Source organism: Triturus cristatus, chromosome 11 (assembly GCF_964204655.1).
Source record: "Triturus cristatus chromosome 11, aTriCri1.1, whole genome shotgun sequence".
Taxonomy (NCBI): Eukaryota; Metazoa; Chordata; class Amphibia; order Caudata; family Salamandridae; genus Triturus; species Triturus cristatus.
The window spans coordinates 108,766,300-108,793,241 of NC_140594.1; the positions used below are offsets into that span (position 1 = coordinate 108,766,300).

Below are 26,942 nucleotides of genomic sequence, written 5' to 3' on the forward strand. Positions count from 1 at the left end.
CATGCCTTTGTTCCAGCGGCCGAGCTCGTCCTTGATCTTCCTGCTGAGGGAGGCATAATTGGCCGTAACCATCTCCGGTAACGTAGGCGCCAGCAGAATCCCCAGATACGGCACCGTGGACGAGGACCACTGCATGGGGAAGAGCCGCTGAAGATCCCTCCTGGTTTCCGCAGCCAGGGACACGTCTAATGCCATCGACTTGCTCATATTCATTTTGAAGCCGGCCACCCCCGCAAAGGCGTCCAGCTCTCGGAGGCAAGCAGGCAACGACCTCCTAGGGTTGTCCAAAGTCAGCAGGACATCGTCCGCGTAGAGACTGACGGTGTGGACGTACTGGCCCATCCGGACCCCGACAGCATCCGGATTATCACGAATCCTCTGAGCAAACGGCTCCATGTAGAGGGCAAACAAGAGCGGCGAAAGAGGGCAGCCCTGCCGCGTGCCGCGCTCGATGGCAAAGCCACCGGAGCTACACCCGTTGACCCGCACCGACGCTGAAGGATGCTTATAGCAGTTAAAGACCATGGTGCGGAACTTATCGCCGATTCCTAGTTTCTTGAGGACCAGCTCAAGATACGGCCAGTGAACTCTGTCGAAGGCCTTCTCCGCATCAACGGACAGCAACATCCGCTCCCCCGAGATCCTTGAGGCCTTCTCCAGGACATGCGTCACCCTCTTGGTGTTGTCAACCGTCTGTCTGCCGGGCACAAAACCAGCCTGGTCCGCCTCCACCAGGTCGGGGAGGTGTGGACTCAGCCTGGACGCGAGAATCCCCGTGTACAACTTGAGGTCGACATTTAAAAGCGAGATGGGTCGGTACGAGCCGCAGAGGGCCCGGTCCTTCCCAGGTTTCGGGATTACCGCGACCGTCGCCCTCAGGAGATCCGGAGGGATGGCTCCCGGTTCGGAGAAGGAGTTAAATAACCGAGTAAGGACAGGGGCCACGGCCGTGCAAAAAGTCTTGTAAAATAGCGACGTGTACCCGTCCGGGCCCGGGGCCTTGCCATGTTTCAGCCGCGCGATAGCAGAAATCACTTCCTCAACATGGATGTCCCGCTCCAGGTGGTCAGCCTGAGCCGGATCCAGTACCGGGAGGGTCACCGACTCCAAATAGCCGTCGGCATCCCGTGGCGAGGAGGGCTCCTCAGCATACAGCGCCTCGTAGAAGCCGCGGAAAGACTCCGCCACCTCCGCGTCCCCGGAGACAACCCCCCCGTCCGCGCCCACCAATTCTTTCACAACGCTGCGCTGTTGCGCGACCCGGAGCCGGTGGGCCAGGAGCTTGCCACATCTGTCCCCCCCAGTGTAGTAGGCATGTTTCAAGCGTAGGGCGGCGTACTCCGCCCTGTCAAGATCCAGAGCCGACAGGAGCTTCCTCGCTGCCTTCAGCTGCCTCCACACCCTCGGCGCCCCCGTACGGCGGTGGACCTGCTCAAGCTCCCGGACTTGAGCTGTCAGCTCATCCCTCTTCAGTTGCCGCTCCTTATTCTCAGCTGCAGAGATAGAGATGAATTCCCCCCGTAGGACGGCCTTCAATGCCGCCCACTGTGTCGCCTGCGAGGTGTCCGTGTTGTCATTGTGGGTGAGATAGTCCCGTATGACCTCCCCGATGCGTTGCACCACCGACCTTTTGTGTAGAAGTGTGTCCCGGAGGCGCCACACCCCCCGAGAGGGGGAGGCCGCCGGCCACTGGAAAACGCCGGTGACCGGGGAGTGGTCAGACAGGGTCAGGACCCCGATGTCCGCCGCCGTGGCAGCGGCACGCATCGGTCCACTCACCAGGAGGTAGTCCAGCCGTGAGTAGGTTCGGTGTGCGTGCGAGAAGTAAGAGTAGTCCCTATCCGTGGGGTGCATGGAGCGCCAGAGGTCGTGCAGATCCATTTCCGCAATCCGGGCCCTCCCAGCCTGGGACAGTTCCCCCGTCTGCGGGAAGCGCTGCGCCGATCTGTCCATCACAGAGTCAAAGACAATGTTGAGATCTCCCCCCAAGATAATGTGGCGGTCGGGGGAAGCAGTGACATCCACCAGCGCGGAATCTAGGAAGCGCTCTTGGTGATCGTTTGGGCTATAAACGGAGCCGACCGTAAATGCTATGCCTCCCAGGCGCATGCGATACGCAAGGAGCCTCCCCTTCTGTTCAGCACACTTATGCAACACCTCCCCCCGAAAGGAGCGCGCTAGGAGAATGGCTACCCCCGCCGTCTTGTTCGCTGCCGAGGAAAAGAACTGTGTAGGGAACTTCGCAGAGCGCATCCTATGGCAATCTCGGGGCAATAAGTGTGTCTCCTGCAAAAGGCAAATCTCCGCCTGCGTCCCCTCCAGCAACGACAGGATCGCTCTGCGCTTCACCGGGTTGTTCAGGCCCTGAACATTAAGGGTCACTACCTTTAGGCCCGGCATTCCTCGCAGGGGTCGGGAGCGCCATGCAATGGGCAGGGAATCAGCGGGTGGGGCGCGCGGGGCCGCAGCGCAGGACAAGCCAAAACAAAGCGGGCATAGACAACATCGGACGGGACCTTCCCAACCCCAAAACAACCCCCTCCCCCACCCAAAACACAACCCTGGCAACTAGCCACCCACAAACTCAAACACCCCATAGTCTCAGTCAAGCCCCAAAACGGGCAAGTCCGTAGAAAAGAGCAAAGTGGACGTTCAGCCACTCACCTCCAACCGCTCCCCCCAACCCCCCCGCCCCGTACCAAGCATGTAAAGAAGCTAAAGACATCTCCCCCCGGAGTGTGTGTTAGGCCGTCAAGGCCACGCTAGAGGAGCCGGTTGAGTCCCCGGCCGCCGCCCTCAGGGCGTCGGCCATGTCCGCTCTGATGGTAGGGGAGTCCGGGCGCCCCACACTGGTCGCTGAGCGCCGCCTCGTTGACCTCCGCCGGTTCCGTCTCTCCGAGGACCTCCACGACGGCGTAGCTCCCTCCTCCTCCGCCGCCGTGAGCCCCAGGACACCACAAATGTCTTGCAAGGAGCGTAGCTGGTGTAACACTCCGTTCCACCGAAAAATCAGGCGGAAGGGGTGACCCCAAGAGTACGGCGTCTCATGCTCGCGCAAAAAGTCAGTGGCAATCCTAAAGGACCTGCGTTTCTGCAGAGTGATGGCGGAGAGGTCCTGGTAAAGCGCCACCGGGCGATCCCGGAAAGTCAGGGGCTGTTTCCTGCGGGCTTCAGCCATGATGCGTTCCTTTAGTGGAAAGTCGGGCAGGAAGGCCAGAATGTCCGGTGGAGGTGCCGATGACTGGCGCTGCCGGCCAACCCTATGCGCCCTGTCAATGCTGATGGGAAAGTCCGCAGCTTCCCCCAGGATCTCTCGGAACAGGGCCCGCAGGTAGCTCCCCAGATCGGACCCCTCGTCCGCAGTCGGCACGCCACGCACTCGGATGTTGTTCCTCCGAGATCTGTTCTCAAGGTCCTCGGAGTGGGCCTGGAGCTCCACACACTGTTCCCGGAGGCGAAGAACGTCCTGCTGGAGGTGGACTATCTCCTCCGCTCGCTGTTGGCCCTCCGTCTCCACCGCTTCCACACGCTCGCCAAGGCCCTCCACCTCCCTGCGCACTTCTCGGACCTCGCTGGCCACCTCCCGCTTCAGTGTCTGGAAGTCCTCCCTGAGGGAGCTGAACAGTTCCTCCATAAAGGCCCTCGTGACGGGTGGCTCCCCTCCAGTCACATCCGCCGGAGCCCGGGAGGGCCCCGACGAGGGCTGCGTCCTGTCCCGCAAGTGCTGGGCCCTGCCAAGCATGTCCGGCAGGGTACGATCCCCTTTCTTCGGGCCTCCTCTTCCAGACATCGCTAGCTCCGCAGTCGGGCACCGATCCAGGCGCTCCAGGGATGCTCAGCCGTCGGCTAGCACTCGACCTGGGTATCCCCCACGAGCGAAGTCGCTGCGTCACAGGTGACAAAATGGCGGCCCAGTCCGGTCACCGTCAGCCGCATGAGCTTGTGTGAGACAACCAAGGGGGCCGCCGCAGAGGGGTCTCACCAGCACATCCCTCCGGTAATCAGCCCAGCAGCAGCGAGGGTCACTTGCATCCAGCAGCCAGGACTCCGGCGAAGGCTGCCACCCCTGCTCCTTCAGGGACAAAATGGCGGCCGGGCGGAGCAGGCCAAAACGACCAGGCCCAACGACACCACCGGAGCCCCCGAGGCACCCCACAGTAAAATAAGTTCCACCACCGGCCCCCGTCTGTCACGCACAGGGGCCCAGATGGTCCGACCCCATCAGGGGGTCCGCTGTACCTCGGCTAGGGGTTAGGGCCTCCGCAGTGCGAGGTGTCGCCGTCACCAGTCTGAGTGCCGGGGCACCCGTCCCAAGCCTTCCACACCGACGGGTCCCTTCCCGCAAGGCTCCTTCAGTCACCGTCGAACGGCGGGCCAGATCCCCTCCAGATCGCAACTTTCAGCACCAGGCCCAGCCGAGGCGCCCGGACAGCTCTCCAATGCGCTCCGCCCCTCGGGCTCGCCGTCGTCGTTCCTTGGTCTCGATCGAACTTTTTGGGGGGTTCCCCCGAGGCGATCCGAACCAAAACAGCACCAATGTGCACCCCTGATGCTCCGCCACGCTCCTCTCCCGCGCTGAGCCTCAGCGGGGGGAGAAAAGCATAAGAAAAGGGCTCTAGCCTGGCCGGGCCGGAGGAGCTACGGGAGGAAGCGTCTGCTCACCCCGCCATCTTGGCCACGCCCCCCCTCCAATACACTTTTGTCCTAGTTGTAACACAAAATGTCTGTGGAGTGACCATCACGAGGTGTGTAATCTCTACCTCACCTTCTGCTGCAAGAAACAGGTACCTGAGAGAAAGATGATGGATCTGTCATAAGATGCAACACCCAACATATTCAAAGCCGAAGACATGGTGGGTATCAAAGAAGAAACCTGTCCCTTTGGCATTTCATCGGCTCAAGAAGAAGGAAGTCTGGCCACCATCTTCTCCCTGGGCTCCAACATCGAGGAATAAACCAAGTTCCTTGTGCAACAGGTACCATTGGGACCAAAAACAAAGTCGATGCCATGCACCTCGATGGTACCTCAAGGTCTGCCTCGAGCCCCAAAATGCCCTTCGACAGAGGCAGAGCACTGCCCCCACATGTGTTCCCCATGTCGAGCCGGAAATGGCACAAACCTTTACCTCCTCCAGCCACGATGTTTTGGACTCGTCAGCCTGGGTTGATGCATGAAAAGGCCCCAAAAGGGGACAAAGCGTTCCACCCTCAGACCAAGACTTTAACAATGCACATTCGGAGCTGAAAAACCACATCTGCTTGGTCCCAAAGCTCCGCAAAGCCACGCTCAGTCCTAAAGTAGATGCAAAGACAGGTGCTAAACCACCCTCGAGGTCGGACACCATGGAGGGGGTCCCTCTTTGAAAGGTTAATGGAGGCCCTCGAATAGAAGCAAAGAAAGATCTTATTTTACCTGGACACAGATAAAATCTTTGTGAAAACTGTTTCTTTAGGTCTTATTGGCATCCCAGAGAAGCGTTGACTTGCCTTTGAGGAGGAACCACCATATGAGTCTGCCATGTTACCAAGCCCCATAAGGGTCAGAGCCTCAGCTGCCAGCCCTACTCCTTTCCCATCTTTGCCCTCGCGCCGCCCTTTCCTCCACCACCACCACCACCATCACTCCTCCACCACCATCACTCCTCCACACTCTTCTGCACCTGACTCACTCGACACTGACTCAGAACCAGGCCACTTCTACTACCCATAGGACCCCTGGGATGAGCCCTTTAGGACACAGGGCAGGAATGATCACTTGGAGGACTATTTGGTAGATTCCCAAGATGACCCAAATCTAGAGTCATACCCTGCTACGCCTTCCCAACCAGATGATACCACTACATACCCTGCAGTAGGACAATGGGCTGCACAACACCACCAGGTAAAGCCCCACACAGTGGAGGACGACTTCCTGGTCGAAACCCTGCCTAAATTGAGCTTACTGTTAACTACCTCCCAATAATACAGGGCTTGCGCAACTTGGTTTCTGGTCATGTCAATCAGACGATGAAAGCCAGGGTGGTTATTTCACATGTAGGAAAGAATTGTAAGCCCGCCCCAGATGACCCAGCTTATGTACGTGGATAGATTGTACCTGAACCGTGATGGTGCATATTGCCCTTAAAAGGTCTCCTGCACAGCCATTGTTATCCCCCCCCCTCCCTCGACCTGACAAGGAATCTAAATGGATTGATGGTGCGTGGCCAGCACTTTGGGCCACCACGTACAGGTACATTGCCAATTCAGTGGGCTTGCTCTCTAGGTATGACTCGTACCATTGGAATGAAACAGAGGAGTTGGTAAAACACCTACCAGAGGCCCATTGTAAAAGAAGACAGGAATTGGTTTTCCAAGCCTGAACTGCGCGCCCATAATACCAAAAAAGAGAGCATTTAGTGTTATCATTTTTGCCTTTGTAAACCAATAAGGGTTGCCTGAACTCTACACAGTTTACCTCGCTTTGTGCACTATATGGAGAGCCAGCTTCCTACAGGATCCATCTTAGACATAGTGTAGATCAGGGCCAATCCTCTGTTGCAACAAGTCCAAATAATTATGACCCCAATGTTTCAGCCACAGTCCTGGATCTTGGTGAGAGTAGCTCTGAGGTTTCTTGACCTGCTGCCTCATGCATCCAGTTTGTCCACTGTGCCGTATGGTATATGCAGGTTCTGCAATGGGGTCTGAATTCTCAGTGGGCCCAGCACCAAGGAAACCTGTTGAATGTCATCTAGCTGGCTGCTCGACTACAGTTGGACAAGCAGCAGACCCCTCTCCACCAAGAGTTGACGGTGGTGAAGGATGCATCACTGCTAGGTTGGGGAGGCCATCTGGGAGAGATGGAGATCGGAGGGCTCTGGTCTCTGTCAGAAATCCACTTTCATATCAACCCTTTGGAGTTGTGGGCCATTCACCTGGTAGTTAAGTCTTTCCTAGTGTCTCTCAAAGGGTCACTAGTACAGGTTCTCACGGACAAAACCACCGCCATGTGGTATTGCAACAAGCAGAACAGAGTGGAGTTCTTGATTTTGTGCCAGGAGGCTCTACGCCCATAAAGGTGGCTGGGGAAGCAGGGCATTTCTGTGATTGTGATTCAGCTGCTGCGATTATTGAAAGCCAGGGTAGATGAGTTCAGCTAGCGTTACCATTAAGATCACATATTACGGCTACACGCCAAAGTGGTACAGGGCAGTTTCAGACCCCTATCTGGAGAACTCTGGCTAGATCTTTTTGCCACCATCAAGAACGTGCAGTGTCCACACTTCTGCAGGTTGGAATTACTTGAAAGTTCTCCTCAGGAGACGCATTTTGACTCAGTTGGAGCACAGGACTCCTGTATGGCTTCCCACCCCTGCATTTTCTTCCCATCGTTCTGATGATGATCAGGAACTACTGGGCCCAAAGCAATCCTAGTGGCCACACATTGGCCCAGGAGAGTGTGGAACCTAGAACCCCTGAACATGTGTGTTGGCCCTCTGATCAGGCTCCCACCTCTAACATTACAGCAGTGCCAGGTGCTGGGTCACATTTGTGGCCTGGTGTAGAGTCCATAGGACAGGCCATCTATAAGTCAAGCTGCCAGACATCTTGTTATTTGTATTGTCTTTCGAAGACCAAGAACTTACGGTGAACACTATTAAGGGTCACTTATCAGCTTTTTCAGCTTTTCTGGGTTACTGAACCAAACTTCCATGTTGAAATCCTCTGTTGTGATGTGTTCTATTGGAAGTTTAACTCCCATGTTCCCTCCCTAACCGTTTATGATGCCACAGTGGGGCCTTAATGTGGTCCTGGCATTTATCATGTGTACACCCTCTAACAGATGCACAGCTGCTTGTTGCGTCTGACAGGCATTTTGCCCATTCAGTCCTGCAGGTCAGAGACTATTCCACAGACATGCTACCTTGGTAGGTACTGCTTTGGTATCTATTCTAAAGGTGAGCAACCTGCAGTCAGAAGTATCCATCAGACAAACAATTTACTTACCTTCTGTAACTCTGTCTGGTGGATACTCTTATCTCACAGATTCTTCACTGTCCTCCCATCTCACTGTTTTGTGAAGTGACCTATTTTTGACATCTAAAAGATCCCAAATTAGAACATTGAGTGCTCCATTGAACACATTGGAGAGCTCCAGGCTTCTAATGCCTGGTAGAAATCAGGGGCATCAACATTCCAATGTTTGTTTTTCACAACTGTTGCTGTGAACAAAGGCCTCAAGGAGTCTGCAGGGATTTCAACCCCTCGGGCTCCGTGAGGCCTTTGTTTGGCAAATAAGAATATTCTGCCCTCTAGGGGCGGATTGTTCTAATAGCATTATGCCCCTCTATAGCGGGCTATACCGTTCGTTAAAGGCCCACTCCCTTGCTTGATCTGGCCTTTAATGGCCGGTATTGACCGCTACAGTGGGCCATAAGGCTATATTAGAGGTCTGAATACTGGTACCAACAGTTGTTTCGTAATTAGCGTCTGAGGGCATGGAAAAAGTCCTTTAAGAAACTGACAATAGGCGACGCTGCTTCATCTATTCCGGGGTGGAACACGTTCAACATGGAACCTAATGGTGCTCAGGTGCACTGCTTTGAAAAATTCCAGACCCAATCTGGCACCTGGAGAATATTCTAAATGTGAGGGATCATCTGTGGTTTGTAAGAGTATCCACCAGAAAGAGCATTTCCAAAGGTAAGTAACTTATTTATCTGCCCTTTCAGCATTTCTTGATTTGCCATACAGCCATCCATGGTTAAATCTCTAGTTTTGATTCCAGTTATTTAAAGATTCAATACACAGTGGGACATTAACTTGGTGTTGATATTCCTCTTATGCACACCTTTCAAGACTATGTTTAGTAGTGTCTCTTGACTCCGAAAGCTGTCTTCTTTATTGCTGTTATGTCAGCTGTTCACAAGAGTGAACTGCAGGTACTTTCAGTGCAACCACTCTACACCACCTTCTTCCCAGACAAATTTGTGCTAAGGACTTTGATGACCTTTTTGTCTAAACGCTTTCCTCTTTTTCATTTTAGGCATTTGATCACTCTGTCAGTATTCTTTGCTCTCTGCCACTCCTCATGGAGGAACTTTGAGGAGAGGCTCCATCGGTTGGACTCAAAAGGGCTTTAGGTTTTTTTAGTTCATTGTACAAAGATCCATTGATTGGATAATCAGCTCTTTGTGGAGAGAATTCTGTCAAGGAGAGCATTCTGTCAAGGTGGACAGTCCTCTACATCAAGATCTGCTATGCACTGGCCAAGAAACATACCCCTGAGGGTCCAAGAGCCCATTCCAACTGGAGCAAGGCACTACAATAGGTTTGCACAAGAGGTCCCTTTCCTTAATATCTGCCAGGCTATAACTATAATGTAATCATAGGTCCTTACGGTCCATATGTTTATGAAGCACTACTGCCTTGACAAATTGGCCGGTGGAAAGGGCACTTTGCCCCATTAGTTCTGCATAACATTTGTTCTTGAGCCCACTTTGGTATCTATTGTAAAGGTGAAGAATCTGTGGTTAGAAGTATCAACCAGAAGAATAAATTACTTACCTTTGGTAGTGTTCTTTCTTTTGGATACTCTTATCTAACCGCATATTTCTCACTGCCCTCCCACCTCCCCTTTCATTGGTTTGACCTCTGTTTCACTTCTAAAAATGTGCCAAGATAGAGCAGAGTACACGGTCACCTACAAATGTTTAGTGCTCTGCGTCTTAGGACGTGGAAAGTGGAAGAGACAAACCAATATCGGCATGCAAGGGTGGCGCTTATATATGCAGCACCCTTCAGTCACTTCTGGGGCAGTATCAGGCCATCATGGGCTGCACAACACCATCTACTGGCATGTAGGACCATTGCTGGGAAATTCTGTGGATCCAGACTGGTGTCTGGTGGGTTTTTGTAAATTGAGGAATCTGCAGTTAGATAAAGTATCCACCAGAAACATTGCTACCAAACTTAAATAAGTTGTTCTTTAATATCCATTTCCGGGAGCCTGGTTAGAAGCATGGCATGATCAATTGTGCCAAAGGTCACAGAATGATCTAGTAGGATTTGGGCACCAGCACTATTGCATCCACCAATCTCTGTATGTGAACTAAGACTAAAATTAGTACCAGCTCTGTGTTTTTGCCAGGATGGAAGCCTACCAGAAAAAAATCCATTTGTTCAAGATTTATTCCAGGAATGGTAAAAGTGAGATCATCTTTGCCATTAATAGCTGGGCCATTGATTATAGCAAAGAGGTACTTCCCTGTTTCAAAGAACTGCTGAATGACAACGCAAGCTAAGGGTCCATGGTGGAGGCCAAGCAATTACATTATTCTGGCAGTGCACAGATCAGAAGAGGATTATGATGGATGGCTGCAAGACATAACATCCAATATTTCACTTAATGTGATTTTTTTAAATTGAGTTAGCTTATCAATGGTGAAGATTCTAGGCTTAATTCAGCAGTTTTTTAACAAGGTTTACAGTTTTGTGCAATAAGTGTCTTTTGGCCAGATGTACATTGTTAATCGTTAGCGATTGACAAATAGGAAATTTTAGCGATTTGCTATATGGTAATCGCAAACACCAATCTAGAAATGTGTGTTTGACACATTTTGCGATTTCCAGTGGGTCCCAAATAGACCTACCTTATTAATATTCATGAGGCAGGTTTCAGTTTGTGACCCATTAGGAATCACAAAAATCACAGAGATGGTGGCCTGCTGGGGTCAGTAGACCTACATATATGTCTATGGTTGTTTTTCAATAGAGCAATTATAAAAAAATTTTTTTTAAACATAACCCATTTTCCTTAAAGGAAAACAGGATGCGTTTCAAAAAGGAAAGTGGGACCACTACCTGCTCTTAAAAAAAGGTTTTACAAAGGGGAATGGGTCACTTGGGGACCCCTTTCCATTTGCAAAATGGGTTACCACCAATTTTAACTAAGTCTTAAATGTGAATGTTTTGTAACCGCATTTCAGTCGCAAAACATTCACACATACCATTGTGATTTGGTATTAGGAAGGGACTACCTAAACACTCCCCTACCTAATCCCGAATCGCAAACCCAATTTGTTATTCGGTAATAGGTTACCGAATCGCAAATTGGGCATTTGAGCATTGAAAAAATGCCTTTTTTCGTTCACAAATGGCCCAATTGTGCGAAACGGTCCGTTTACAAACAAAAAAAAGCTTTTTACATCTGTCCTTAATCTTTAAATTTTATCTGCACAAAAATTGTATTGTAAGTTTTACACTTTAAAATGTTAAATGGAGCCTTGCAATAATATTGGTGAGTTCAGCTCAGTTATTTTGAACAGTCCCTTTAACAGATTCACAGCCTGGTAAAGTAGAGATGTATAGTACAACGTTTGTGCTTGCTGCACCTGTTGCTTGTAGATGTGGAGGGTAGGTGGGTATTATGTTTTTACGTTTAGCTGAGTAGTCTTGTCTTCAGCTTCTTTTCGGTTGTTGTGCCTTTAGTTTAAGGTTGGGTAGCAAGGTAGTAAGCCACTGATTGTATTACTGGCCTGTCAACCAAGTAGATACTTACAGGATTCATGCATAGGACTGAGCATAGCAGGCTAGGTAGGGTATTATTAAAGGTTTTAACCTTCTTGTCAATGTAGTAGCCTCCTCAAATAGCATCTGCTTGAATGAACTGTGGTATGCAGCCTATTGAACCCTGCGGGCTAAAAACTTTCCAATTTCTCTCTGGCTCCTTGGGCTTTCCATAATGTTCAGAGATGGTATGTGGCTCGCTGACACTCATTTAGGAGGTAAATCACGGCTAGAAAAACGGCATCAAGTAGGTGGCTTGATTGGTTCGTAGGTTCAAGATTCATTTTGTTTAAATTACATACATTACCTTGTAGCTTTCGAATAGCCATCATTGCTCTGTGGCCTGGAATGCTTCAAAATGCTTATCAAATTCAGTGTAATATAATCATTATCACATTCTTATCTGCTGATCATCTAAAACTCATCCTATCATAACATACATTATCCTAAATTTGTTTGGGATATGACCTGCAGCCCCTTTTCTCTGTATAGTCATGTCCTTTTGAACTTACTGTATTTAACTCTTTAGTAGGCCTCTGATACTTGACTATTTCATTCGATAGCTATTTACAGCCCTGAGCATTTATTTTGCTGCCAGTGATCATGAAGTACAGCTTTTATTGGTTGTAACTTTTGAGTGTTTTTACTTTGTTGGTAGCAGCTGAAAAAAATTGTTTGGGCACTCATATTTTTGGAAGACTACGTCACTTTATTGGTAGTGTCATCTGGCAGATCCTTAACACAGCCAGAATTCAGTACTAACATGGCCTGGTACACTTACTCCCTTGACTATATTTATAGTAGACTTCAACAGTGGTAATGGATACTCAAAATAATGTAATTTTGTTGGTAACCTGAGATGCATTTTAATGAAGAACGTGGCTTATTATCTGCTGGGAATATTTAATATTCCAGAAGCTGCCTGGATATATTTTCATGTACTAAGAGATCTAGATGACAGTTATAAGAACAAATTCTACGATTGTGTTGAGTCCTCACTTTCAAGGATATCTTCATTGAAGGAGGTAGCAGAGGGTAAATGCTCTCATATGTCCTTATCACCAGCCTTTTGTTTAGCACACTTTGTAGCCCCAAAATCGAGATTCTACTAATGTAATAACGTTTTTTAAAAAAATAACAACGAGGTAATTCTATTAAGACTATTCCTGGTTGGTCTGAATTTATGGCCATCTGATTTCTTTCTGCCTGTGAACGCAATGGTGGCAAACCTGTGGCAGCACCACAGACCAAAGATGCCCTTGCCTCTATTTGTTATTTATTAAGTTCTGGCTGCATGAGGCAGATTTTGTGGCTTATCAACTCATGTCATCATATGTACTTCGGCTTTTTGAAGAATCTGCAGTAGAAGTGAAATTAAGCATAGAGTAATGGGACTTAAATGTATTGCCATCTATTGGTTGTATGCATTTTTTATGAAAAAGAGGGTGGCAGGCTCTTTTTTGTTTCCAATGGCAGTCTGTATGGTAAGTACTCTTTTGGCCTTCTTCCTCATTTTCACCATTATTGTAAGAACTACTTTGTTGACTCAATCCAAAGGTCTCTTGTAATCTGAAGCACATCTGTATCTGTACAGTTTCTTTCATGTCAGTATGCTATCTACAGTAACCAACCTTCCTGGAATAGCCTTAGATCTTCTTCTGTTCTGTCCAGAAGCCAGACTTTGGTTGCCTCAATTTGTTTCCAGTTCCCTACTTCAATATATTTTGTTATTATTAATGCCTTTTCTGGTCTTGTTTCTTAATGAGGCTGGGCACTCTGACGGAAGACTGAGTTAACTGTGCCTCTTCATCTATTCAGCCTATTTTGTGAATGAGATTCTGCACAACCTCATGTAACTTGGCCAATTTTTGGATGATCTGCATTTCGTTCTATTTATTCTAACATAGCCATAAGTGTGTTCCTTGAAGGGGAGTTTTCCCTAACTGCTGCCGGAAAGTTTTCTCTAACTGTTACGGAGATGTCTGCTCGTAAACGTACCCTTTCTCTTCTTTCTGTCTTATATTATTTTGCTGGAGTGTGAAAAACATTTTTCAGTTAATATTTTGAAGCTCTCTTGTCCTGATTCAGCATGTTTGTCATATTTGTTCTCCCTAGCGCAAGAGGTATTAGTGCTATATAAAATGTATGAGTGTACTATGGCTGTCCTGTTGTTGTGTCTAGATCAGTGATTCCCAAACTTTTTAGACGCAAAACCCACTTTTTAGAGCGACAAAATCTTTGCGACCCACCTAGCTTTCATGGACATGAGGTGGGCGATTTTTTTTTAATCCCACAGAAGCATCATGTGGCAGCGCACTGTCATTAACGGACAACACATTTTCAATTAAAATAGGCTCTAAATGTGCGCAAACATATAGTTTTTACTGATAAAACTATATTGCACACAAATTATAATATGTGGAAATCGGGTTTCAGTGATTATTTATCAGTTGTGCATCACCAAGTAAAGTGCCTTGATTTGTTTTGATCCTGGTGAAATCTTTGCTTCCATCACACTTCTGAATTACAAAAAATGTGCTTTGTGGACGCTAAATGTGCACAGTTCATTTACAGGTATTTACATTTTGTTGTGTTTCACAATGTCACCCTTCGAGCCTTTCCTTTCACACTTTCTGTACTCCAGCAAAATTGGCTCATTATTCACTTTACTTTTCTTTCTTTGATGCAAAGTGAGAGGAGATTGTTAACACCAATCGCCATGTTAAACAAGCATTTTCAATGCAATGGGTCTTGCATTTACGCGAGGTCCATTGCATTGCAAATGCTAGGCTTCACCGACAACGGGAGGGAAGGTGGGCGGGGAGAAGGCACGTACAACGGGAGGCAGGGCTGGCAGGGGGGGAAGAAGGCACAGACAACGGGCGGGCGAGAAAGCACGGACAACAGGAGGGCGGGTGGGGTGCGAGAAGGCACGGACAATGGGAGGGCGGGCGGGGGGGGGGAGGCACAGACAACGGGAGGGAGGGCGGGGGGGGGGCGAAGGCTACCAAAGCATGTCTTGCCTGCAGTAGGAGAACCTCATTAAAGAAAATAGTGCTCACAATCTAAATAAAACGTACTGTTTAACAACTGAAGTAAAGGGGCCAGGTGCCATGGGAGGTGACAAATGAAGAGGAGGCGGTCCTAAGGAAGGACTTAAAAGCCTACTGATGAATCAGAAGCCACCATTTAGGACGAACAATAACACAAGCCAATGGCAAATGTGGGCGGAGAGTGAGCGGAGCTTCTATTCCCTACACCTCTACAATAAGTCTCACAGAGCAGCTCTAGGCTCGACCTAAAAAGCAGCAATTCCTCAGAAGACATAGCTTGACCTTTGACCTCTGTCTGGTAGCGCAGTAAAAGTGACACAATAAATACAGAATTTTAAGGCATCTTTATTTTATTGCTTGGACTTTCATGGCCCACCATAAATCGGCTCATGACCCACAGTTTGGGAAACACTTGTCTAGATTCTTTTCTATGCCTTCACAAGAATCAGCTGAAAGGGAGTTGAAAACAATCTTCTCCTCAGAACCACAATGCTTTCTGGCCTGTCTTGGTCTTTTAGGCCACACCATATCTCGATATCTCTCACACTGGGTTCACACCCTCCTGCTGGTACAGAACCTATCCCACTCAGACCAAAGATCTCTTGTTCTTAATCACCTTTTTTGAGCTTTATGCATTGCCCTTCACAAGATGTTGAGCTTGTATTGGGATCCTTCTTCATTGCTACTGTTTTTTGTGTGTTTTCTTGTGTCTATACTGGCCAACTTCATGTGCTTATGTAGGACGGTGTACAAACAACAAAGTCCAGATATACTATGCTGGTGACTTCTAAGTCATTCTCAAAAGGTGTAGACTATTTCTCTTACCTCTAACACAATATAGACCCTTAATGTGTAATCATATTGCTTTTTGCCTCACTTGCTACTATTGAATAGTACCCTAATACAACAAAACACATTAGAATGAATATCTCACACGCATCCATTTGCTCCATTACACAGAAACACAAACATTAGTAACCTTTTTTGAAACTTTAGCATCATAAACACAAAACAGTTAGACGGAATATTATATATATGCATTACAAAAACAAAGAACGCATTCAGAGTACCATGTTTACATGCAACACAGCTCATAACATTTTCAACTCCTGGGCAACAGGTATGTAATGACCTAGAGGTGTAGAATTAATTGACTGTCTAATAGCGACAACTCTCAGTAGTGAAATAATACCCCTGCAATTCAATTAATATGACTTTCTCACCAAATATAGGGAGAACCAGAACACAGTATCCAACACTCTTCATCACAAGCTGACATGGTTTGCTAATTTGGAACTGTGTACGGGTACTACTGGGACAGTCATTATTGCTAGAAGACTATATTAATTGTGTAATATACAAATGCCCATAACAAAATGCAGCACACACCTTCAGTAGGCTGGTATAAAAGCTTAGTTAATTAACAAGTTCACTGAATGCAGAGGTCTATATGTAAGGTAAAAGTGATCAGTATAGTTCACTCAACCTCTCACCCTTTTGAGAATGATAAAAATGAGTGCTATTAAGGTGAGTAATAGCACATGATCAGCGATGAGAGATGATTCAGTTTGTTTAGTGCAGGTGTAATATTTTTTTAAAAAATTGTTTTATTTCATTGTGACATTCATTCTGACAACAATAAAGGTTCAAACGTAGATACTTAATGCGTTGGAAGCATCTTGATTATTATAGATTCCTAATGATTCTCACTTGTCTCTTCAGGTGCCATCTCTCCCCGAAGGTGCAGATGCCTATCCTGCAGTGCTGAATGAGTTGTATTACCTGCTGGCAGACTATCACTTCAAGAACAAAGAACAATCCAAGGCCATTAAATTCTACATGCACGACATATGCATCTGTCCCAAAAGGTCAGTGATGCCGTAGGTGTGCAACACCAGCCTCAACACACAAAGTTTTAGCATTATGTGGGAAATAAGTGCAGCAAAGGACCCCATATAGTAAGAGCTGCTAAAGTTGCTGGTGGGCTTTTTCTTTTTTGACCATGTGATGTTTTCTCACCAGATATCTGTATCTATAATTATATGGTTACATTCAAGAATCTAAAACCTTTAACATTGCCCAGTTATGTCATTAACTCCAACTGAACACTCTCAAAAAATATAAACATTTGTGTTATAGCTGGAGCTTGGTTGTGTTATGGTTAAGCTAGCAACCATTGCACTATTCCCTAGATTTGTAGTTCTTAGATCTAATTACAAAATAGTTTAGTATTTTTTAATAAATGTTGGTGTATGCCTATTATATGTCTTTACCAGATTACATGTAGTGTTATGTTAATAAGGAAGGTGCTATTCTAGCAGTAGCATAACTGTAATCTGTGGTGAACATTTAAATGTTTCTAGGTATGACTTGACAGTGCAGCTGTCCACAAACCCAATGTTATGTGTTACTTTGGCCGTCTTACGATTGGCCCTGTGTTATGTGTGATATTTATCGCACCTGACAAATAACAATCCCCCAGAGTACAATATTTATCAGGTGTGATAAATAGCAACTACTACAGCTTACCCAACCAAAATCTAAATTTCCCAATTATCTCGCATTTTTCTCCCTTTATATTGTAGCATTTTTATTATGACAATGTGAGGGGGGTAGGTAAGCACATGGATGCAAAAGAAACACAAAACTAATTCCGATATGTGTGGTAACCTGAGTTACTGTACAAATATGTAAATATCAGCCAAGTCATAATGAGGGCTATAAAGTGGTTTGGCTCAACCCAAAGGTGTGTGTATGTCTTTTTCACCTCATGCTATTTGCTTTTTGGTTTATCATTCCACCTTTTATGGAGTACATGCATTGGAAGTATGAGGGACTATTTTACATTTCAAAAGTACATTAAATTATCACACATTCATATCATTGTCATACATGCACTGTAAAAAGAAATCAGTAAATGTTCATCTGAAAGAGGCAATTAGTTATAAATTCATTACTTTAGAATTACCCCCAGGCATCAGACTGGATCAAGAGATTTTTTTCTGTAGCAGTACCCCTGCGCATTGGTAGGTGGCATTGGTTGACTCCGCATCTGTCGTCGGCGTCGTGGTCACCAGGATGACGTCTCGCTGTCTATTTAGACGCGCCCCTGCGTGCTGACGTCAGTTCTTTCTTATTCCGCAGCAGCCACCCTAGATCCGGAGAGAGCGTGCCCCTTAGTCATTTTTTGACTAAACCTTTTTAGGTCTCGCCTGGCGTAAGACTGCGCAGACATGCGCAGTCTCGCTGGCGAGAGTTAACGTTTTAGGGTAGATTTCTCTAGTGGGCTTTAAGCCCCGCCCCTCCTTTCCATTGGTTTGCGTCACCGTTTATGCTAAACGGTGGCCAGCCATTGGAAAAGAGTGTCTAGTGACGTACACTTTTCTATTTTAGAGCCGTCCCAGTTGGACTGGCTGCCCTGACTTACTGCTGGCGTAAAAGTTTTTTTTTTATCTGTATGGGGCCAAACACATGGCCCCATAAAGATAAGAAACCAGTCATGCGAGCCAGTCCAACTGGGACGGCTCGCGAGCCAGTCCAACTGGGACGGCTCTAAAAGACTGAAGGCGTCCTCCCCCGACTCACGTGCCGATAAATTAGAGTTATTGTCTGGCGGCATCTCTATTCGGAGAAGTGTAGTGTGTGTCTGCGTACAGTGCGAGGTGGAAGCACTTCGAGGTGGGATGTCCCCGCGTCTGATAATGAGCACTACCGTAAAAAGAATCCTTTCTTTCCGTTCTTCGCCGAGCCGCTGCCATAAGGTGAGGAGCCGAGCTCCCTTGTTGCCGAGAAGAGGCTAGGGTAGTAATTAGGGAAGCCATGCGATCGAAGGTTTAGTGGTCACGATGAAGAGTATTAGTGACTGAGGGCCATGAACTGGGCAAGAGGAGTACTGAGTTCTGTCGGAGAGAGAGAGAGGGGCAGGGGAGGCGTGGCCCTAAAGGCCTGCTGGAAGCAGTGATATTGCACCCTCAAGTTGGGAGGTGGCCTCAACTTTGCCCTTATCATCAAAAGCCATACCTAAGTATTGTCTGGCGGCATCTCTATTCGGAGAAGAAGTGTAGTGTGTGTGTCTGCGTACAGTGCGAGGTGGAAGCACTTCGAGGTGGGATATCCCCGCGTCTGATAATGAGCACTGCCGGAAGAAGAATCCTTTATTTCCGTTCTTAGCCGAGCCGCCGCCATAAGGTGAGGAGCCGAGCTCCCTTGTTGCCGAGAAGAGGCTGGGGTAGTAATTAGGGAAGCCATGCGATCGAAGGTTTAGTGGTCACGATGAAGAGTATTAGTGACTGAAGGCCGTGAACTGAGCAAGAGGAGTACTGAGTTCTGTCGGAGAGAGAGAGAGGGGCAGGGGAGGCGTGGCCCTAAAGGCCTGCTGTAAGCAGTGATATTGCACCCTCAAGTGGGGAGGTGGCCACAACTTTGCCCTTTTCATCAACAGCCATACCTAAGTAATAATTGGGTTTCCTGGGTTAAACGATAAGCGTTATCTGTGGTGTTTTTGTATATAATTCATGGTCGGCTGTGACGCGAGTGTGTATGTATATATATATATATATATATGTTCGAGGCATATGAGCTGCAGATTACACACTTTTGCATAGATCGCTATCTGGTGTTGGGCCCGGATGTTTGCAGTTTGTTTTTCCTCTTGGAAAGTCTTTTGGAAGTCACGAGGTAGGTGACTCCTCCTTTGGATCGTATTGCGCATGGGCTTCGGCTCCATCCTCAGATTGTTTTTTTCTGCCATCGGGCTCGGATGTAATCTTCACGCTCCGGTTCCGAACATTTCCAGTTCGACGATCGAAGCGGAATCCTCACCTCACATCGCGGTATTGTTTCGATCCCGATCTCCTCAATCAACGCACCTTCTCATCGACAAATCTTCGGTTTCAGTCATCGACGGCGGCCTTCGGGCCTACCCAAGCTCAGGTCCCGGCTGATGGAAAGAACTCCATTCAAGAAGTGCCCTCGATGTGGGTCCAAAGTCCCCCACACCGATCTTCATGAGGTGTGCAACCTCTGCCTCTCCCCTGAACACGAGGCTCGAGACTGTCCGGCCTGTAAGTCTTTCAGATCGAAAAAGACTATTCGGGACCGAAGAGCCAGACGAAACATGGCACACTCCTCGACCTCCGTTCCAGTCGATATCTTCGGAGACGACATCGAAGATCCGGGACAGCAGCGCACCGAAGAGGACCTCGTCAGTGCTTCCGAGGCCGACGACTCAGATGTGGAGGACATCACTCCGGCGCAGAGGGTCGTGAGTAATATACCCCCCCCCCCACACCCACGCCAACACCCAAAAAGGCTTCGGTCACGCCTTCGCCTCCGGGCCTAGGCAAGACCAGAGACACTGCTTCACACACCCCACCTTCGGGCCCGGTGAAGAAGCCACATAAGCCTTCCGGTGGCTCTGGCTCGAGCCAGCCTGCCAGCGGTGCCGAGAAACACACTTCGGCACCGAAAAAGAAACCGGCCTCTACCTCGACACCGAGCTCCGCACCGAAGTCCTCGGGGTTGAAACCCAGCGCTTCCGTACCGACGCCATCTACGGTACCGACCAAACCCCATAAGGCCCTCGGCACAGACACTTCCAAGCCTAAGCCCACCTCGGCGCTGACCAAGAAATCTGAGGTTCCCAAGCCCAGTGCTAAGCAACCTGGCACGGACAAGCCTAAAAAGTAATCGGCCCCGAAGACTTCGGCGCCGACGGACCAAACACTGTCACAGGAACTATTTACACCGGATCCCTTACAAAAAACTCTCACCAGGGATCCAAAAACGGGACATTTGGCACTCTTCCAGGCCATCTCCACCGGAAGACTCATTAGGTTTCCACCACCTACTTCAAAGGGCGGCACACTATCATGGGGTAGAGTTACACACTGACCCAGTGGAGAAGGATTTCCTCCTCGACACATTTGATACCACACATAGGTCTACCTCCATACTACCTATGCTCAAGGGGGTGGTAAAACATGCGCCAGAGGTTTTTAAGGACCCAGTCAGGGCCAGGGTCATTAACCCACGCATAGAGAAAAAGTACAAAGCTGCCCCCACAGATCCTGCCTATATCAAAGGGCCAGCGCCACTAGATTCCCTAGTGGTTTCCACTGCATGAAAAAGGTCAAATTCCCAGGCGTCAGGCGAAGCACCACCACCTGACAAAGAGTCCAAGCTACTGGACGCGCCAGGAAAGCGCTCTGCGTCACAGGCAGCCAATATATGGCGTATCGCCAACACCCAACGCTATTGGCCAGATACGATAGGGCACATTATGATGAATTAGAAACCATAATGCACCACCTCCCTGAAAGATACAAAACTAGGACCAATGAATTAATTCAAGAGGGTAAGACAATAACTAACACCTCTATACGCTGTGCCTTGGATGCAGCAGACACAGCCTCCAAGGCTATTAATTTTAGCGTCCTCCTCCGTCGCCATGCTTGGCTAAGATATCAGGTTTTAAACCAGAGGTACAAGCCTCCATCCTGAATCATCCCTTTGACCAAGAACACCTATTCGGCCCAAAGGTAGATGAGGCCCTCGAAAAAATGAAGAAGGACACCGATACGGCGAAGTCCATGGGAGCCCTGCAGTCACACCCTCCTAGGCGCTCTTTTCGCCGCTCTTCCTTTCGGAGTACATCTAGAGGCTACTCCTCAGATAGCGCGTCCACTTCCTACAAATCCCCCACTCAGTCCACCTTCACAAGGGGTTATCAAAGAGGCGGCTATAGGGGAAATAATAATAAAGGCAGAGGCAAAACAAATACCGCCCGCTCTGCCGCCCCGCCTACCCAATGACTTCCCCCCGCTCCCTCCAGACCATCCCACTCCGGTCGGGGGCAGACTTCAAAATTTCCTTCATGTCTGGGAGACCATCACCTCAGACAAGTGGGTGACCCAAATTATTCGGTCAGGATACTGCCTGAAATTAACATCTACCCCCCCAAACATTCCACCCAGGCAACGCCCAATGTCACAAGAACATTCCACATTACTAAAACCGGAGGTAATCTCCCTCCTACAAAAACATGCAATAGAACAAGTTCCCGTCAATCAGCAAAATTTATGGGTCTACTCCCTATATTTTCTAATACCAAAAAGGGACGAGACTCTACGACCTATTCTAGATCTCCGGCCCCTAAACACATACATACATTCAGACCATTTTCACATGGTAACGCTTCTGCAGGTGCTTCCGCTCCTCTCCCAGAACGACTTCCTCACCACACTGGACTTGAAAGACGCATACTTCCACATTCCTGTACACCATGCTCACAGAAAGTACCTCAGATTTGTAGTGGACGAGCAACACTACCAGTTCAAGGTGCTCCCATTCGGAGTCACAACAGCACCACGGGTATTCACCAAGTGCCTAGCGGTAGTGGCGGCACACCTCAGAAGACAGCACATTCACGTCTTCCCATACTTGGACGACTGGCTGATAAAAGCCACGTCCTACAACCAATGTGTACACCACACCGCCACTACAATCCAACTACTTCACTAACTAGGCTTCACGGTGAACCACCAAAAGTCCCAGCTAACACCATTCCACATAAAACAATACCTCGGTGCCACCAGAGACACCTCAAAAGCAATAACCTACCCCAATCCGGCCAGGATTGCAAGCATTCAGGCTTTGCAACAAAGATTCATACTTCAACACTCCCTTCCAGCAAGAGTGTTTATGCAACTGATAGGGATGATGGCCTCTTGCATTTTCACAGTGCCCCACGCAAGACTCCAGTTGCGTCCACTCCAAGAGTGCTTAGCGCGCCAATGGAACCAGACCCAGGGGCAACTGACAGATCTGGTGTTGGTAGGCGGTCGCAGCCATCGCTCTCTGCAGTGGTGGAACACCACAAACCTTTCCAAAGGTCGACCGTTCCTGGACCCGGTTCCACAAATAATACTAACAACAGACGCATCGCTCTCCGGCTGGGGAGCTCATCTATTACACCTCACAGTGCAGGGCACATGGACGCCGCAACAAAAGACTAGCAATCTTTCTAGCCCTAAAATCTTTTCAGACACAGATTTCAGGCAAGACAGTCCTCATTCGCACAGACAACATGACGGCCATTTATTACATTCAAAAACAAGGCGGCAAACACTCTCCACAGCTCTCTCAACTAGCACAGAGCATATGGAGATGGGCAATTCCACACAAAATCTTTCTCCTAGCCCAACATGTCCCAGGAGTCCAAAACACCATGGCAGATCTGCTCAGCAGACAGACGCAGCAGATCCACGAGTGGGAACTTCACCCACAGGTTCTTCACCCGTTCTTTCAGATGTGGGGGCATCCGCAGATAGACCTTTTCGCCACCCACGAAAACAAAAAATGCCCAAGCTTCGCCGCCAGATACCCACACCCATTGTCCAAAGGAAATGCGATATGGATGAACTGGTCAGGCAAATTTGCGTACGCTTTTCCACCTCTCCTACTAATTCCATTAGTGGTGCGAAAGCTACAACAGCATTCCCTCACGCTGATCCTAGTAGCTCCAACATGGGCCAGACAATCGTGGTACACCACCCTGCTGGAACTCTCGGTAGTATCACACCAAAAGCTACACCTCTCACCATGCCTCCTAACCCAGAACCATGGAGAGATCAGGCACCCGGACCCAGCTCAGCTCAACCTTGCGATCTGGCTCCTTAAATCATAGAATTAGGATACCTAAACCTCCCCCCTGACTGTATGAACATCATCAGAGAAGCTAGACGCCCTACCACTAGAGCCTGCTACGCTGCCAAGTGGAAAAGATTTGTTGTTTATTGCCATAACAACACAATCAATCCTCTAGACGTGTCTATACAACACATCATATGCTACTTACTCCACCTACAAAGGTGTAATCTAGCATATACCTCCATTCGGCTACACCTCGCAGCAATTGCAGCTTACCTACAAAACAGGCAGCACCTATTACTTTTCAGAGTACCTGCCATTAAAGCCTTCATGGAAGGCCTAAAAAGAATAATTCCCCCCAGAGTGCCACCCTCACCTGTGTGGAACTTAAATATCGTTCTCACAAGGCTAATGGGGCCGCCCTTCGAACCTTTGCATAAATGCGAACTGCAATTTTTCACATGGAAAACACCTTTCCTTGTAGCCATCACTTCCCTTAGAAGGGTAAGTGAGATACAAGCACTTACCATACAAGAACCTTTTCTTCAAATGCACCAGAACAAGGTTGTTCTCCGTACCAACCCAAAATTCCTACCTAAAGTCATTTCCCCTTTTCACCTAAACCAATCTGTAGAATTACCGGTATTTTTCTCGCAACCTCAGACTGTTGCAGAAAGGGCTCTACACACCCTAGATGTCAAACGAGCCTTACTTTACTATATCCAAAGAACACAACCTTTCAGAAAGACCAAACAACTGTTTGTCTCTTTCTCTCCACCACACAAGGGCAACCCCATCTCAAAATCAGGGATAGCTAGGTGGATTGTAAAATGCATCCAGATTTGCTACCACAAAGCAAAACTAACGCCATCCGTTCCCCCTAAAGCCCATTCTACACGAAAGATGGGGGGTTCTATGGCTTTTCTAGGGAACATCCCATTAAATGATATCTGCAAAGCAGCTACATGGTCAACACTGCACACTTTCACTAAACACTACTGTGTAGATGTGCAAACCAAGCAACAAACTAGTGTGGGCCAGGCTGTACTAAAAACACTATTTCAAACCACTGCAACAGATACCGGTGGTCACCGCTAAGGTTGGGAACTGCTATATAGTCTATGCAAAAGTGTGTAATCTGCAGCTCATATGCTTCGAACGGAATATGCTACTTACCAGTATGCATCTGTTCTTGGCATGTAGAGCTGCAGATCTACACACGTCCACCCGCCTCCCCGGCTACCTGTATCTGTTCCAGTCAATCTTATTTAGATACAACACACATGGGTTTCTTCACTGTTATTACTACGCTCTATCTTTCCCAGCTCCGACCTCGTGACTTCCAAAAGACTTTCCAAGAGGAAAATCAAACTGCAAACATCCGGGCCCAACACCAGATGGCGATCTATGCAAAAGTATGTAGATCCGCAGCTCTACATGCCAGGAACAGATGCATACTGGTAAGTATATATATGTGTATATATATATATATATATATGTGTGTGTATATATATATATATATATATATATATATTACCTACTGGCGGTCGCCAGTAGGTAGTTATAGTTAGGACCACGTTTCCATAGGAAATCCGCAACATTCTATTTTGAATAACTTTGGCGCCGGTCGACGAATCCTCGCAAAATTTTCAAAATAGGTGGGGCGCTCCGCTCCGCTCCTACCCTGAAAGTCTCGGGGAGATTCGTCAAGCGGGGCCTGAGAAAAAAGGGGAGTCCCAAAACGCGTTTTCCCCATGCAATTTTCCATAGGGACCTTTAGTCCAAGGTACAGCCCGAACGGCTGAACAGAATTACTTGAAATTTGGCAGAGAGGTAGTCCTCAGGTCAGGAAAGTGCCTTTTGCAGGTCTGGTGTCAATCTATTTAGTAGTTCCTGAGAAAATCAAAAGTAAAATCATATATATATGTGGGCGGAGCCTAACCACACATCTCATCCTGAGATCTGATTGGCTGTCAGCACTTCATCCAAGAAGTGTTGGCAGCCATCTTGGGACCAATATACATGATAGCACCTCATTAAAAAGCATTCCAGTTAATAGAAGGTTTTAAGACTTTAGTTACATTATAAATCATTTGTTTATGGTACCATACTCATTTTAGGAATTGTGGTATGTTCTAAGGTGATTTCACCATGTGAAAAAGCCTTCTGCTGGGATATCATGATTGAGAGAAAAATATTTTCTCATGCTTTTCCCACAGAGGTTTGGAAGGTGATCTATAAGCTAAACTGAGAGCTTATTTTCTGTAAATTCACATTATCTTTTTCAGTCATGTGAGAATGAAGTCTGACATTCTCAGTAAAACATGTACATCCAACAAGGGCAGAGACTGTCAGTTGATTCCTTTGTGTTCTACTGCAGCTTCCCAGAGTGTTCCAAAGAACAACTAGAGCGCTAACAGTCCTACTTATGATAAACGTATGGCACACCTGAAGCCATCTTGCTTGGATTAAAGTGGTAACTCTTAAAACATTTAATTTAAAAAGGAACAAAATGAGGGGGTTCATTTTTCCATAACAAGTATGATTAGTGCTGCAGAAAGGAAAATTAGGGCACATTTTGAGTGACTTCTCAAATCCTCTTCTATTTCATTAAAAAATTCTGGCATGCAGACTGAAATATGCACTTTCAATACCAGCAGCAGACTTCCCTGGTGAGCAGTAGCTTTACTACAGTGATCTAATAAGCAACTAGAGTGCTAACATTCTGAATTTATGGCAAATTTGTGACACATCTGAATGCCTTCTTGATGGAATCAAAGAAAAAACTGAAAGTATTTCCTACCGAGGAGACTGTAGTAAATGAGGAAATTAGGAAACATCATAACAAATAAGTGTTGTGGCAAGAAGAAGGTACAAACGAGTGGGAGCAAAGTTCTTTATTTGTGAGTTACTAGTACAGAGGCCCACGAGCAGCCAGCAGTCGCTCCCCGGGCAAACCCCAAAATGGCAACCCCGTGAACTCCCCCTTCTGACGTCACACATCGCTCCCGATTGGTAGAGAGCATCACGTGACAAAGATAAGAACAAAAGACGGACTACGTCCGATACTACATGGTACATATTGTACACCATTGTACATGTTCAACATCTCCCTTCCTTAACAACATAAACAAGAAAACAATTTCAGTCCATAACATAATCGTCATAGCGCCTAGGCACTCTTATTTCTCTTCCTGATCTACTAGAGGCATAAAGTGGTGGACACCCTACAGGACATGTGCTGCCGAAGCTTTGACTCGTGCCACGAGCATCCTGCTCAATGGCCTGCTCCCTCTTGATTCTACACCTAGTCCGGCCATTGGCATTACCACTCTCACTCATAACTGCTTCACTCCCAGCATCACTGGTGTTCCTTGTCCCTTCATTGATAGAGATGCCCATGCCTCTCTCCATGCCGTGCACTCCCGTGTTGAGACCCCCTTCTTCTTGCCACTCTAGAACGCTACCGTCACAACATTCATCTCGCTCAGGACTCCCTTTCATTAATATTTCTTCTTGACCCTTTTTCAGTTTGACTACATCATCCTTACTGCGCCATCCTTTGCCTTCTAGACACACTGCCCCTTTTGTCGCTTCTTGCATACGTACAGGCAGACTAAACACAGACTCTCCCTTCGCCACCTTGTGCGGCTTCCTTACCAACACCCAGTCTCCCTGTTCTATTATCTTCAC

General features: G+C 47.7%; 1 protein-coding gene across 8 annotated transcripts in view; it reads left to right on the forward strand.

Annotated features, from left to right (window-relative positions):
• CABIN1 (calcineurin binding protein 1) overlaps positions 1-26,942 on the forward strand; it is a 1,566,474-nt gene that overhangs the window by 492,505 nt on the left and 1,047,027 nt on the right. For all 8 annotated transcript variants that reach the window (XM_085634628.1, XM_085634623.1, XM_085634621.1 and 5 more), the window contains one exon: positions 16,323-16,468. In XM_085634628.1, coding sequence (XP_085490754.1) covers positions 16,323-16,468 — 146 coding nt within the window. The remainder of the gene's footprint in view (positions 1-16,322; positions 16,469-26,942) is intronic.